Source organism: Metarhizium robertsii (genome assembly GCF_000187425.2).
Source record: "Metarhizium robertsii ARSEF 23 chromosome Unknown MAA_Scf_3, whole genome shotgun sequence".
Taxonomy (NCBI): Eukaryota; Fungi; Ascomycota; class Sordariomycetes; order Hypocreales; family Clavicipitaceae; genus Metarhizium; species Metarhizium robertsii.
In genome coordinates, this window is record NW_011942171.1 from 5,372,700 (window position 1) to 5,384,577 (window position 11,878).

Here is an 11,878-nt window from a genome sequence, read left to right on the forward strand (position 1 = left end):
CGCTGCGACACAAGAACGTGACAGTCGTCACGGTGGCTAAAGCAGCAGCCCGCGAAGCAACGAAAGAAGGGTGCACCCAAGGGAGAGCAATCTATCAAGCACGGGCTACGAGAACAAGGTTGTTGCTCTGCAGGCAGCAGCAGCGGCAGAGAAGGATACCGCCAGGTGTAGGAAAGTATTCCCAGCGCATCGACATAGCCCTCCCGGGTAAGCACACGCGAACGATTTACGACGACCTCAGTGGACAAGAGGCCAGAATACTGGTGCAGCTACGAACAGGCAAGTGCAGGCTCAACAGCTATCTGCACAGGATCAACGAGGCGAGGGTGACGACAGAACAAAGGTTCTAGAGTCATCCCGCTGGGGCAGTTAGTGATAGGCGGCACAGCCGCCGTTCAAGCGGCTTGGCCCGTTACAGTCTGTCAATCTAACTGCGAGTCTACCAAAACCCAGGAGGCACAGATACTCGTTTAAACTACAGCCGACTATCCGTCCAAAGTACAGCGTTGATTTAACCACATACACACCAACAGACCAGAGACTTAGGGCATATCCGTATAAGAAGTGCAGAGAACAAGCTCAAGTCCGACATCGCTTGTGCAACCATGTGTAGCCCAGTTATCATCCGGAAGGTTGTAAACATGCGGGCAAAATGCATCACACCGTGTAGGACAATGAACTGAGTCACACCTGAATGATGTTGTATGGAGCTGGTAGCCATATTGGCAGAATTGCCTCTCCGGTGAGTCGTCTATGGCAGAGATGTCGTAAAATAGGTCTACAGGACCATTCGACGGAACATAGGAATACTCAAGCTGGGTAACAGGGCTGTTGTCGAATTCCGCCGAACGCTTCTGCTCATCAACCTCCTCACCAACCTTCCTATTAGTTGTTATTTTTATTGATACGCCAGTACCGTTTATAACAGGCCGATACGCTTCGCTATAAATCTGGCTGAAGCCTAACTCCTGTACCTGCGACACATCTTGTTGAACAGACTTCAGAAACACGACGAATGGACATCGGTTCACCACGCTTACTTGCGACAGTCCTTGCGTAAATGGAACAATAATTAGAAATAAGCACAGATGCATGTTGTAAATACATGTATTACAGCCGTTGGGGGCTGGATAGGTGTAAGCATAGGATATATCAGAACTTTCTTTGCGCGATTCTGGGCCAAATTGGACCCATGCAGCGAGTAGTTGTGGTGCTGCCAAATACCAAGCTTGTAATCTCCTCTACGCCGAAAGTGGCCCTTTGCAAGGCTCCTACCAGCTATGGGATTGGCTACTTTAGTACTCTACTTTCCCGAACATAGCGTCACCATTTTTATCCCTTGGACCACCTCTCGAAACGGCTGCTCAGGGTCACAGACCTCACGGCGACACGGAATAGCCATACAAGCTCAATATCGGTATCAAAGCGAAAGACTTGATGTGATGGTTAAAACAGTCAACTCATCCACATGCTGCTACATATTCATTCCACCAGTACGTACATCAGGTGCTGATATTTACTACGGTATCGGAGAACAAGGATGTTAATGCCATGGTAATGTAACGTGTGTAGAAATATCCTTAGCTCCAGACGCTTTCCATCTGTAATTGGATGCAGACACAACAGTAATTAGCATAGTGGCTTCCCTTCAACTACAGTATAGGGTGTGGTAAGATCAAAGGGTCTAGTTTCAAATAGTTGAACAAGACAATATTTCACGTGTGCATCCTGCCGCGAACATGTGCGGAAATGTCTAGAGGTAACACAATACACGTGTATAATGCTTCCATTTAAAAATTAATATTTATTAGATATGACATTAAATGACTTGTTCGATTCCAATGGCAGATTGCAACGCAGGCGTTTAGCTGGACATCTCGAGGCTTTCAAGAAAAAGAACGATTTTTTCTCGAATTTTCCTCAGGCTGTACGAGAGGAAATTTGTAAGGAGTAATCTTTGTGTAGCCGTCCAAAAAATATCACCAATCTCGGTGATTTGTAGTAATTTCAAGTCTCCCCGCCTGCTTGCTGGCGAATCTCGGCAAGAATAGACAAACTATTTTCGATCCCCGCGAAATTCTTAGAAAGCAATTCTTGCAAACAGCCCGCTGCGTGCGAATATTTCTGCAGTTGATTTCGCAGCTTATCGCCTAAAAGTCTATTATCTTCTTCCGCCACCTTTCTATGTTCTATTTCGCTCGCCAAGGCGCTTGATAGTTGACAGATCTGTTCCGACAGCGCTCTATTCTCGGCTGTCAAACGCTCAATCTCTACACTGAAGCTTGTTTGCGCATCGGAAAGCTAGGAGTTCGTTAGAGTGTGTCACAACAACACCATTGCGGGAACAAGCAAGGGCTAATTTACCAACAAGGTCCCTCTTTCAGCATCGCCCATTGTTGTGTCTCGATGAGTAGCCTCGAAAGTGCAGCCAACTTGTTCGACAAGAAGTCGGTAGGTTCCAATTGAATGGTCACTTAAGTTCTTGCCAAATATTGGAGCAAAAACTTTTTCATGCCCAGGGAGAGATTTCCAAACGTACGCATCATGAGGTCGAGGGTTTAGTCTAACTTCAGATGGGTTGACAACAACGCCGAGTCGTTCCTCTATTTGATCTTAAAATAGGCCATCTCGATTCGTTGTGGCTCACTTACTTATGTGCTGTGACAGCTTCAGGCGACACTTGTCTCTTTCCCGGCGGCGGTCAGCATTACTCTGCCGGGAAATTTGCGCCATTGAGTAAACAGAGCTTAACGTGCAAGAGCGATAAAGTTATTTTCTGGCAAGTTCGAGTTTCTTTGAATCTTCCTTAGTTCCAGTGCTAGACCGCTGGTACTGGTGGTGCTTATTGTTCTACCTTAAGCACAAAATATTAATAGTCTCACAATTGAATTCCAAAATAAATAGAAATGCAACTCAAAGGCGTTCAATTCTAATTGAAATCTGGGTCTAGTTTAATATGCAAGCGTACTTTAGAGCTGACTTTGTGTCTGCCCGTCATCGTAACGCGGCAAAGGGCTTTTGCCATTGTGGGCTGATATTTGCCTGAATGTTTACTGAGTGGTGTTATACATACGACAGGTCAATTCTCACAATGAAAACAGCGGAAAATAGACATTTCTACCATACGATACGGTGGTTGCGTAGCGTAGTTTATCACAGTGCCGTCAACAAGATCTTGTGAAGATGAGAAGGCACCTACAGTACCAATCAACCTCATGAACTTGGTTGTGCCGACCTTCGCTGGTGGCTGCAACCTCATACAGGACACACGTGCCGATTTCATCGTCCTTGTTCTGCTCCGTGCATCGTTCAGCGTTATTAGGGCAGATCAACGAGGATGGCGATATTTGGAATATGTGTAGGCGCAGAAAAGTTGACCTCTTTCTGATCGCCCTGCCCTCGTGGAGCGGGACTCTGTTTCTCTTTGGTGCGGCACGCAAGAACGGGGTGGTAGTAGCAATCCTTGGCCAGAATTTACCACGAACGAGGGTGTTGAGCAGGCCCCTACAGATATTAATGACTCACACCAGTGTACGTATAGCTTGCCGGGTCCCCTGTTTCCTGTCACAACTCAGATTTTGGCTCTTGACAGTCTTCATTTGCCAGTCTACCGAACTTGTTCTACCCACGAAACGTCCCAACTCAGGGCTGGTCTACGGGTACGGGAAAATTTGGAATAATAGTAGCACAAAAACGAATGAGTGTGTCCCTTTCTGGCTGGGATAAACCCTGTCCTGGACTCCCGTTTCTTCTCGGCGAACGAATTTAGCCTAACGGTGTGACAATAGCAATCCTCTGGCTAGAACTTGACATTGACAAGGGTCACGATGGCTTGCTGGACTCACACTAGGGTAGATGAAACGGCGCAGGGAGCCCCTGCCACTAGTCCACGGCCAGGTTAATACTTGCCTCTCAGTAGGTTGTGGCTGCAAGAACCTCACCTTGTCCGTGGCTGGGATTCACAGACATTCTAGGACAGGGTATGGGACAGGGGTATGTGGAGCTTCAGGGGCAGGAGGCAGCCACACACCCCTGCCTCTGGAGCAAATGTGGTGCGTCCTGCTGGGTTTGGTTGGGAGTCATAAATGGTCACTTCTCGGCTTTCTGCCGCCTCATCTTGGAGACTGTGGGGGGCCATTGTGTGGTTCGTGCTGTTAACCCTTTCGGGGCCAGAAAGCCTGTCCTCGCACTCAAAATTGCAGTGTTGGTCCTGCAGGAGTGAGCTGTACGTGTTCCGGGCCAGTCGCGAATATACTCAATTCGCGAATCGCCCGGTCCATTCGCGAAGGGCCTGGGCCAACCACGAATATCCACATCCGTCACTGGCCCGGTCCAGTCGCGAATGAAGTACCCAATTTGATTTAGTTACTGTTTCCTACTGTACAGTAGAGTCCAGGTTCACCGTCAATAAAGCTTGTTATAAAAATGTTCCAAATTTGGCTAGCGTGATTTGGCCACAGTGTGTAGTATTTAGCCCCTAAGTGCCGTTTACGCTATGGACTCGTGAGAATATACTAACATGCGCACAGTATGTTGGGTTACTCGAAGCCAGAAGTTGCCCAAGTTGTCAAATAGCTTTCATCCATTAGACGCTGAACCTGAACTCCACTGTATCTGTCACGTTATGAGACTCATTGTTAACTAAGCTTGTTTCTTGAATGCAAAAATTATTGTTGTTTTTTCTATCCTTCAGAAGGGTTCATGTCTTTTATCTTTAGTTTAGAAGACTTCCCAGCCACCTGATTTCATCAGGGTGGCTGGCCAGCCTCTCAACTACTGATATCGATGATTTTACGACATCTAGCAACTACGTCAAGTCTGCTTGTTCAATCAACAGAGGCAGCCTTATCCGACAGTATCTGCCCTCGCCCTCTTTCTCTTCGGTCGTTCAACTAACGCCAATTCAGTCCCAATTGCTAGCTCTGATTGATTTCCACAGGTATGATCATCTCTGTGGCAGTGAACTGTACACTTTTTATCTCCCTTGTATTTAATATCTGCACCTCTTTGTTTTGCATACTCCCTTACACTGGCATGACGCCCCTACTCGCGCACTAGTAGAAGCATCTCTAGCTGCTTCTGTAAGTGTAACTTCAGTAGTGCGAGGAATGCTGATGTCTGACCACAGAGATTCATTCACTGCGCTCAATCCCTTAGTGGGTATTAATCGCTTAATAACTCCTGAAGTAGTTAAAATCCTGTATCTATAGGCGTAGGGCTCTTCTAGAATACGCCCAAATAGTCGCCGGTTGTCTGTAGAGGTTCGATCTTCTCTGGGAACCTTGATAGAAATAATATCTCCAATATCAAAGTGTTGGATTGTGTGCTGCTTAGAGTCCTTCTGCATCATTCAAAGCTTTGCTCTCTGGGTTGCCTTCTGAGCTTTTGCGATTACTTGATCTGTATTCTGCCGGCTCGTCTGCTTCTTCTCCGACTCGTAAGTCGGAGAGCCCTGAGTTAGTGGTGATATGCGCATGTTGATTTCGGAACCTAAAGCCGCTTCTGGGCTTATATGCATGGTAATCTGGGAACTGCCTGGACCAACCCCAAAATTGATTGCCGGGCTGGGAGTGGGAGGCTGGGGCTGAGGGTATAGATCGGAGGTTGGGTAGAGTCTTCCTGAGCGATGCCAACGGTAAGATCTACTCGCTGTTGCTGATTTAGCCAGTCAATATAGGAAGTACGCTCCCTAAAGAGCAGCTCCACAGGAGCACACCCAATAGTAGAATGGTTCTGAGTGTTCATTGCCAACGTAACTTCCATGATTCCGTTGGCCCACTCTGTAGATCCGTTATCCATTTTCCAAGCTCTAAGCTTTTGCTTCCACTACTCCGTTGGCTTGCTCAACCAAGCCTTAGGTTTGGGGCGATCTCGGCGCTCCGTTAATAATCTGGATCCCATACTTACGCAGTAAGATCAATAAGGCTCCTTTAAAACTCTTTTCCATTGTCGGTTTGGACAATCTTAGGAGGCAGGAAGGCGGCAATGAAGCGAGCAAACTCCTTTGGCTCTGCGTGCTTACTTTTCAATGGGTATAGCTGGGTATACTTGGAAAAGTGATCTTTGATATGCAGAATCCACTTATATTGACCTGATGGTTCATGTCGCATATCAATCAGATCAGCCTGCACACGCTCCCAAGCCCGACTAGTAACAATGGGAACCAATAGAGCCTTCGCCGCAGCTGGTCGATTAAGTGCGCAGTTCTTGCAACGTTTAGTAACAAATTCAACATCTGCACGAGCAATACCATAAAACTTTTGCTGCACCGCTTCCCAAGTCTTATTCTTTCCAGCATGAAGTAGTTGTAAATGCTAGTTGGCAACTGTATCAAAAGTTTCATTCTCAGGAACCACATATCGTGGGTCTGGATGCTTAGAATCTGGCCTGCGATGTAACCGGTTGTTGATCAGTTCAAATCCGGAGAAAGCTCTATGTGCGGTGGGGATTATCAAGGAAGATATGCGACTCCCGCCATTTGGTATATTCTATGCGCTCTCTATTGGTGTACGCTAGGCTCTGAATGTAGGCTTTGAATGCACTCCGAACATCATTTGGAAATGGATTTATCAGAGCAATTGTTGGTTCCATTTTGACCCATTGGTTGTATAGTATGCAGGAAGTCAAGGAAGTAGGGAAGTAGATGGTCAGTCTGTCAAGACATTAATCTAGGCACACACCACTACTTTGCATTCGCGACTGGACCGGGCCAGTGCCGGATGTGGATATTCGTGGTTGGCCCAGGCCCTTCGCGAATGGACCGGGCGATTCGCATATGCTATCCTCCTCCCAGATACAACTATCAGGTATATTCGTGACTGGCCCGGAACATATGCTTGGCCGCTTGTCTGACAGCCGCACGCACACATTGAACTGCCTCTCGAATGGCACCCCTTGTATTCGTCGATTCGACTGCTATACTTCTCTTTGCGGATATCGTCCTGGTAAGTCTGTAGTATGTATCTCCGTAGTTTGGTCATTTTGTAGGATCATAGTGCGTATATTTGTTTCACTGGGATTTTAATGTTAATGGTGTTGGATCCTCAAAGGGATAATGCAGTACTGCAATAGGGGTAGCTTATCAATAAAAGTCAATTCAAATCTGTCTCTTCTTCAAGGGAGGAAACAAGGGGGAGCGTTGGTAGTCACGATATCTATCCGTGGTGTCTCACCCTATTGCGGGTCTACACATGATGCTACACGCGATATTAAGTTGTGAATATTGCAACAAATGGAGATTCGAGATCCAGTCGAATGGGTCAATACCCTCCCCAGTTCCTCTATCCAAGGAGGTGTGAGTCGATCGAATTTGACAAGTTCAGGGCTCTCTGCACTATGTTATTGCCTCCACATATGTTGGATTTAGAGCCCAAAATATCTCCCATCGTTTGCCTCTCTATAAGGGTGCAGTGTGCATCTGAAACTGGACGCTGTGAGATTTCTCTAAGTGCCAACGAAATTCTACAACCTATAGCGACAATACATTCCATCCGCGTGTATTCGTGCCAACTTTTAAAGTCACCTTTTTCGTATTCTAAATAACGGTGTGTCAACATTGAACTATATGTTTGGAGCTTTATTCTACGACCTTGTGAGCCGATTTCTCCTCGTACACTGCTTTCACAATAACGCCATTCACCGAAGTGGCGAGAGTACGATGTCGTGTGCTATACAGTGAGATTGTCCGGATCCTGACAAAGTTCGCTCCCAGCTAACCTGTCCATGCGTCCCTACAAGTTTCGATAACGACACCATCGTATTCCGGGGCAACATTGATGAGTCCGCTGGACAAGTTCTTACTGGTTTTGTTGATATCTGTCTTAAGGCACCAGGATTCATTGAGGATATCTACCTGCGCGTCTTGGCTATATTAAACATATCGAACAAAGCTCGCCCCTTGTGGCACAGACTTCGCCAAGGCTTTCGAAGTACAAACTCAAGATCAGTAGAGATTGTCTCAGAACATCTCTGGCCTAAAGGTAGTGGTCTACTGTTGCCAATCGGGAACTACAAGTACCCTTTCGAGTTTTGTCTACCGAGCGATTTAGCCGAAAGCATTGAAGGTTTAGCGGAAATATCTTTGATATATCGAGTTGATGCTATTGTTGTGGACAAAGGGACGCTTATGTTGAATGGTTGCAGAAATCTTCGCATCATACGCACTCCTGCGTTAGATGCTCTCGACCCACTTCAATCTGCAGGCGGAGAGCTCACATGGGACGATAAGCTTAAATATTCTATCAGTATTTTTCCTAAGGCTGTAAGCTTCGGTGGCACGGTTCAACTCAATCTATGCGCCTATCCCCTCGAATCCGGGATAACACTCGGAGATGTTGTGTTGAGGATAATTGAAATTCGCGATATTTCAATCGAAAATCGCCCGAGCCCCCCTACAAAAGCCAGAAAGTGTATTACAACGAACTCGACAATCCAGCGAGATATTACGCTAAGTTCGGTTGGAAAAGGTTGGATGTATAGCGCTTCAGTAGCCCTACCGAGAAGGCTTGGCGATTGTGTGCAAAATCTTGCCTACAATGAAGTCATAGTGAGACATGAGGTGGAAGTAATCATGCTTGTGAATGAACTGGATGGGCATGAATTGAAGGTGATTGACTGGGGTTTTCCTCTCATACATAAACAAGATTTTTGTCATTAACCTGTATTCCAGATCCGTGCAGTAGTGCCATTGAGAATATACATGCCCTTCAATGCAGCTTTCAGCACAAATGGAACTTTGCTCACTACGGGAAGCCCTACCAGTATGAATGAACCTGCTAGTTCCGTCGCTCCGCCGATGTACAGCAAGCAAGAGCAAGGGCCACCAGAATACATGAGGGTCGGATAACTGGCCCGCAAGCTGTTATGCAGTAGTGTGGATGCTCTGGAAGTCCGATTGCGAGCAGGAACGCTGGGTAATTTTACATTGGGTCAGCTACGCGTCCAGAGGGGATTCAGGAGCATTAATGCTGTTGTTTGTACGAGCTCTTTTGCTGCTCTAGTGTGGTAACTGCAGAAAGGGTACTTTTTTTATCGCGCATTTGATCGAAGTATTTTCGAAAGCACTTGTAACTCAATGGTAGAATTGTTGACGAATAAGACAAAACTCTATGCCTATGTTGTCTTTAATCAGTCTTAACCGGGGTGTGCTTGATTTCAGTCAATATTTAGCAATAGATGCGCTTTGGCTTCCTGTTTGAAAAGAGAACCCAACGCCAGTGTTTCCGATAACATTAATACATTATTGTCTCATCGCAGCAGGGTTCATGTTCAGTTTGTATACATTTTAAGTTCAGGGTTTAGCCCAAATTAGGCTACATTCCGCCAAAACTGGCTTACAAGGCAAGTTGCCTCACCAGACGTTTTGTGTCATGCTCCATACAAAGGCTGTAACTAGCCTAAACCGCCTTTAATATAGGTGCTGCCAATTTTGGCCAGTTATTTCTGAAACAGATGCTTTCGGATGATAGAATCACCGCGTAAACTGACCTCACTGGCTTCAGATGGGAGAATTCAATGGTAAACGCTGGCGCAGTGCTCCCCTCGAGCTGGCCTATTCCAGTTTGCTTCTAAGTATCCCTTTAATCAGGGAATGACGGCAGGAAGACAAAGTGCCAATAAAGCAGGGACTGTATTTCTGCGTTAGAGGCCAAAGCCCGCCGAATTGTGAACAGTTGTAACCATCCTGAACGACACCTCCACTGCAACCGTAACTAGCCTAAACTGGCCATGTACATACAAATTTGTATGCCTGATTCGACCTTGATCTCCCCAGTTCCAATTAACCTAATTATCTCCGCAGCCGGGGCATCTCTTGGTGGCCCGAATCCACCGTAGCGTGCTAATCCGCATGTCACCACACGTAAACTACTTCGGGCGGACCAACTTCTGATCTTCAGTCAAAAGGCCATTTCTAACAGAGACAGAGGCCACCCAATGGAAATTTTCTTGTCTGCTAGGAGTGCTATGAAGCACTAGGCATGTTGACGCGTTGGAAATCTCGGAACATCACAAGAGCCAGAGGAAGACAGAGCAAGGTATTTTACGCAGGCCAGGTCTAGAGGCAACTGTTGTATCTAGTACTGTAGACTCGAACTCGTAAGTAGTGCAAATAAGCATGTGAAATTTAGGATCCGCGCAATTGTGTTGAAGCTTAAACTATCTGGACCTCCTTCCACCCCTCTTCGATTTACCTTTGCCCCTCTTAGTTGGCTTATGTCTGGCAACTAAGTCCGGATGGAGGGCCTGCACTGGAAGTTCCCACTCCTCCATGCATCCTAGAAACCCTGTCAAGTAGCTTGTCTTGCCATTCCGTACTCTTACACGCTTTACATGAGCGCCTTCGTGAAATCCCGTGAAGGCTTTTGTTTCGAAATCCTTTCGAAGGTCTTCGTTAATGTCCACTTCCTCCTCGAATCCGTAACTTCCATCATTCCACCTCAAGTAGAACCAGACTTTGCCCCTGTGACGCCATTTTCCGAGTAAGCGGTCAACAAAGTACTGATTATCGTGCGCCAATTCATTCTCCGTTGCTTTTCCCAAAATCTCCGCTCCACCTTTCTGATGCCCACAGCATACTATGATTCGAAGCTATTAGCTCGTTTTTCCCATGGTATGTCTGCCGACCTTCAATGCTCTCCTCACCATATCGAGTATTAGGGGGCAATTCGTCAGGAGAATACATCCAATAGATCCGGGCATACACATGGTGTTCGTCAGCGGCCCTGATCTCCAGGATTTTAGCCACCCAATACTTGGTTAACCGTGGCAATGACCCTCCGTCTTCCTCTCTACTTGCTATCTTCTGGGCCTCGATCGAATCATCGTTGGCGACGTATACGAAATCGTGCGTTGAGTATTTACGCCCGTTTACTGTGAGAACAGATTACCATCCTTTGAGTCAGCCTTATGTGATGTCTCCTTATTTGTTAGGGGTGTTTCTGCAGCTTACGAATAAAGTTGTGATATGGCGTCATCGCTCGCCACCGCTTCCGTGGCTCTACGATGTAAGGTAGGCTCATACTTTGCATCGAATTGAATTTTCCTTCGGGATTGAAGGGCCAGAGCTGGGTCCGTTGGCTTTCTTCCATGTTGGCGTCGTCTTGTTTCGACTTCTTAGATGCTCGGTTTGAGCGCTGCTCGGTGATGGTAGTCACGGTAAATGGACATCCCCCGCGACGATCCTCATTGAAACTTCGACGCCGTTTCCTCGATCTAGGTGCCATTTCAACGTGCTCTGCGTGCTTTCCCCCCGTTGTATTGTCTATAAGTCAGGGGCCGACATCACGTCTCATCAAAAGCAGGTCGTTTTGTTTTCTCGCGGAGTTTCATTACCGACTAGTACTGAAATATTTACGTCGAGGATTGGCGGTGGCTGCGCCAGCCAAAGGTTGGCCAAAGCAGGCCCACATCACGTGCTATGGGTGAAACATGCTAAAAAGCGACTAAATTGTGCTCAACCTCGGTGCGAGCTCAACTGCAACAACTCTAGATAGAAAAAGATCGGCAAGAACAGCGAGAACGAATTTTTGAAGCAACAGCCACTCGAGGAACATAACACTCCCGCCCGCGGTCGCAATATGCCTCAACGGGTCATAACATCTTCCCCTGTGGTGTTTTGACTTCCACAGAGATCTTGTTGCGATGGCGGGCGGGAAAGGGGGCGCGAAATTCACGAGCACGCAACGAATACAAGCATCTGCCGCCGACGACTGCGGCCACAGCTGGCAACAACACACCTCCTATAGTGCGACGACGAAGCCCAAACATTCCCAACATTACTGTCTCTCTAAGAAGAAGATACATGGCCACATATGGGTCTTCAGCGCTTCGCCGGTCGGCCCATCTTCTCGTCAACGTTTGCGACGTCCCACTACGCCGA

At 47.0% G+C, this 11,878-nt stretch overlaps 1 protein-coding gene across 1 annotated transcript; it reads right to left on the reverse strand.

Annotated features, from left to right (window-relative positions):
- Positions 1-10,155: 10,155 nt before the first annotated feature.
- Positions 10,156-11,222, reverse strand: MAA_09961 (Bromo adjacent region; the record flags this gene model as incomplete). The annotated part of the gene is made up of 3 exons (XM_007827959.2): positions 10,156-10,574; positions 10,624-10,869; positions 10,949-11,222. 3 exons carry the CDS (start codon positions 11,220-11,222, stop codon positions 10,156-10,158), a joined length of 939 nt encoding a protein of 312 aa, XP_007826150.2.
- Positions 11,223-11,878: the final 656 nt, after the last annotated feature.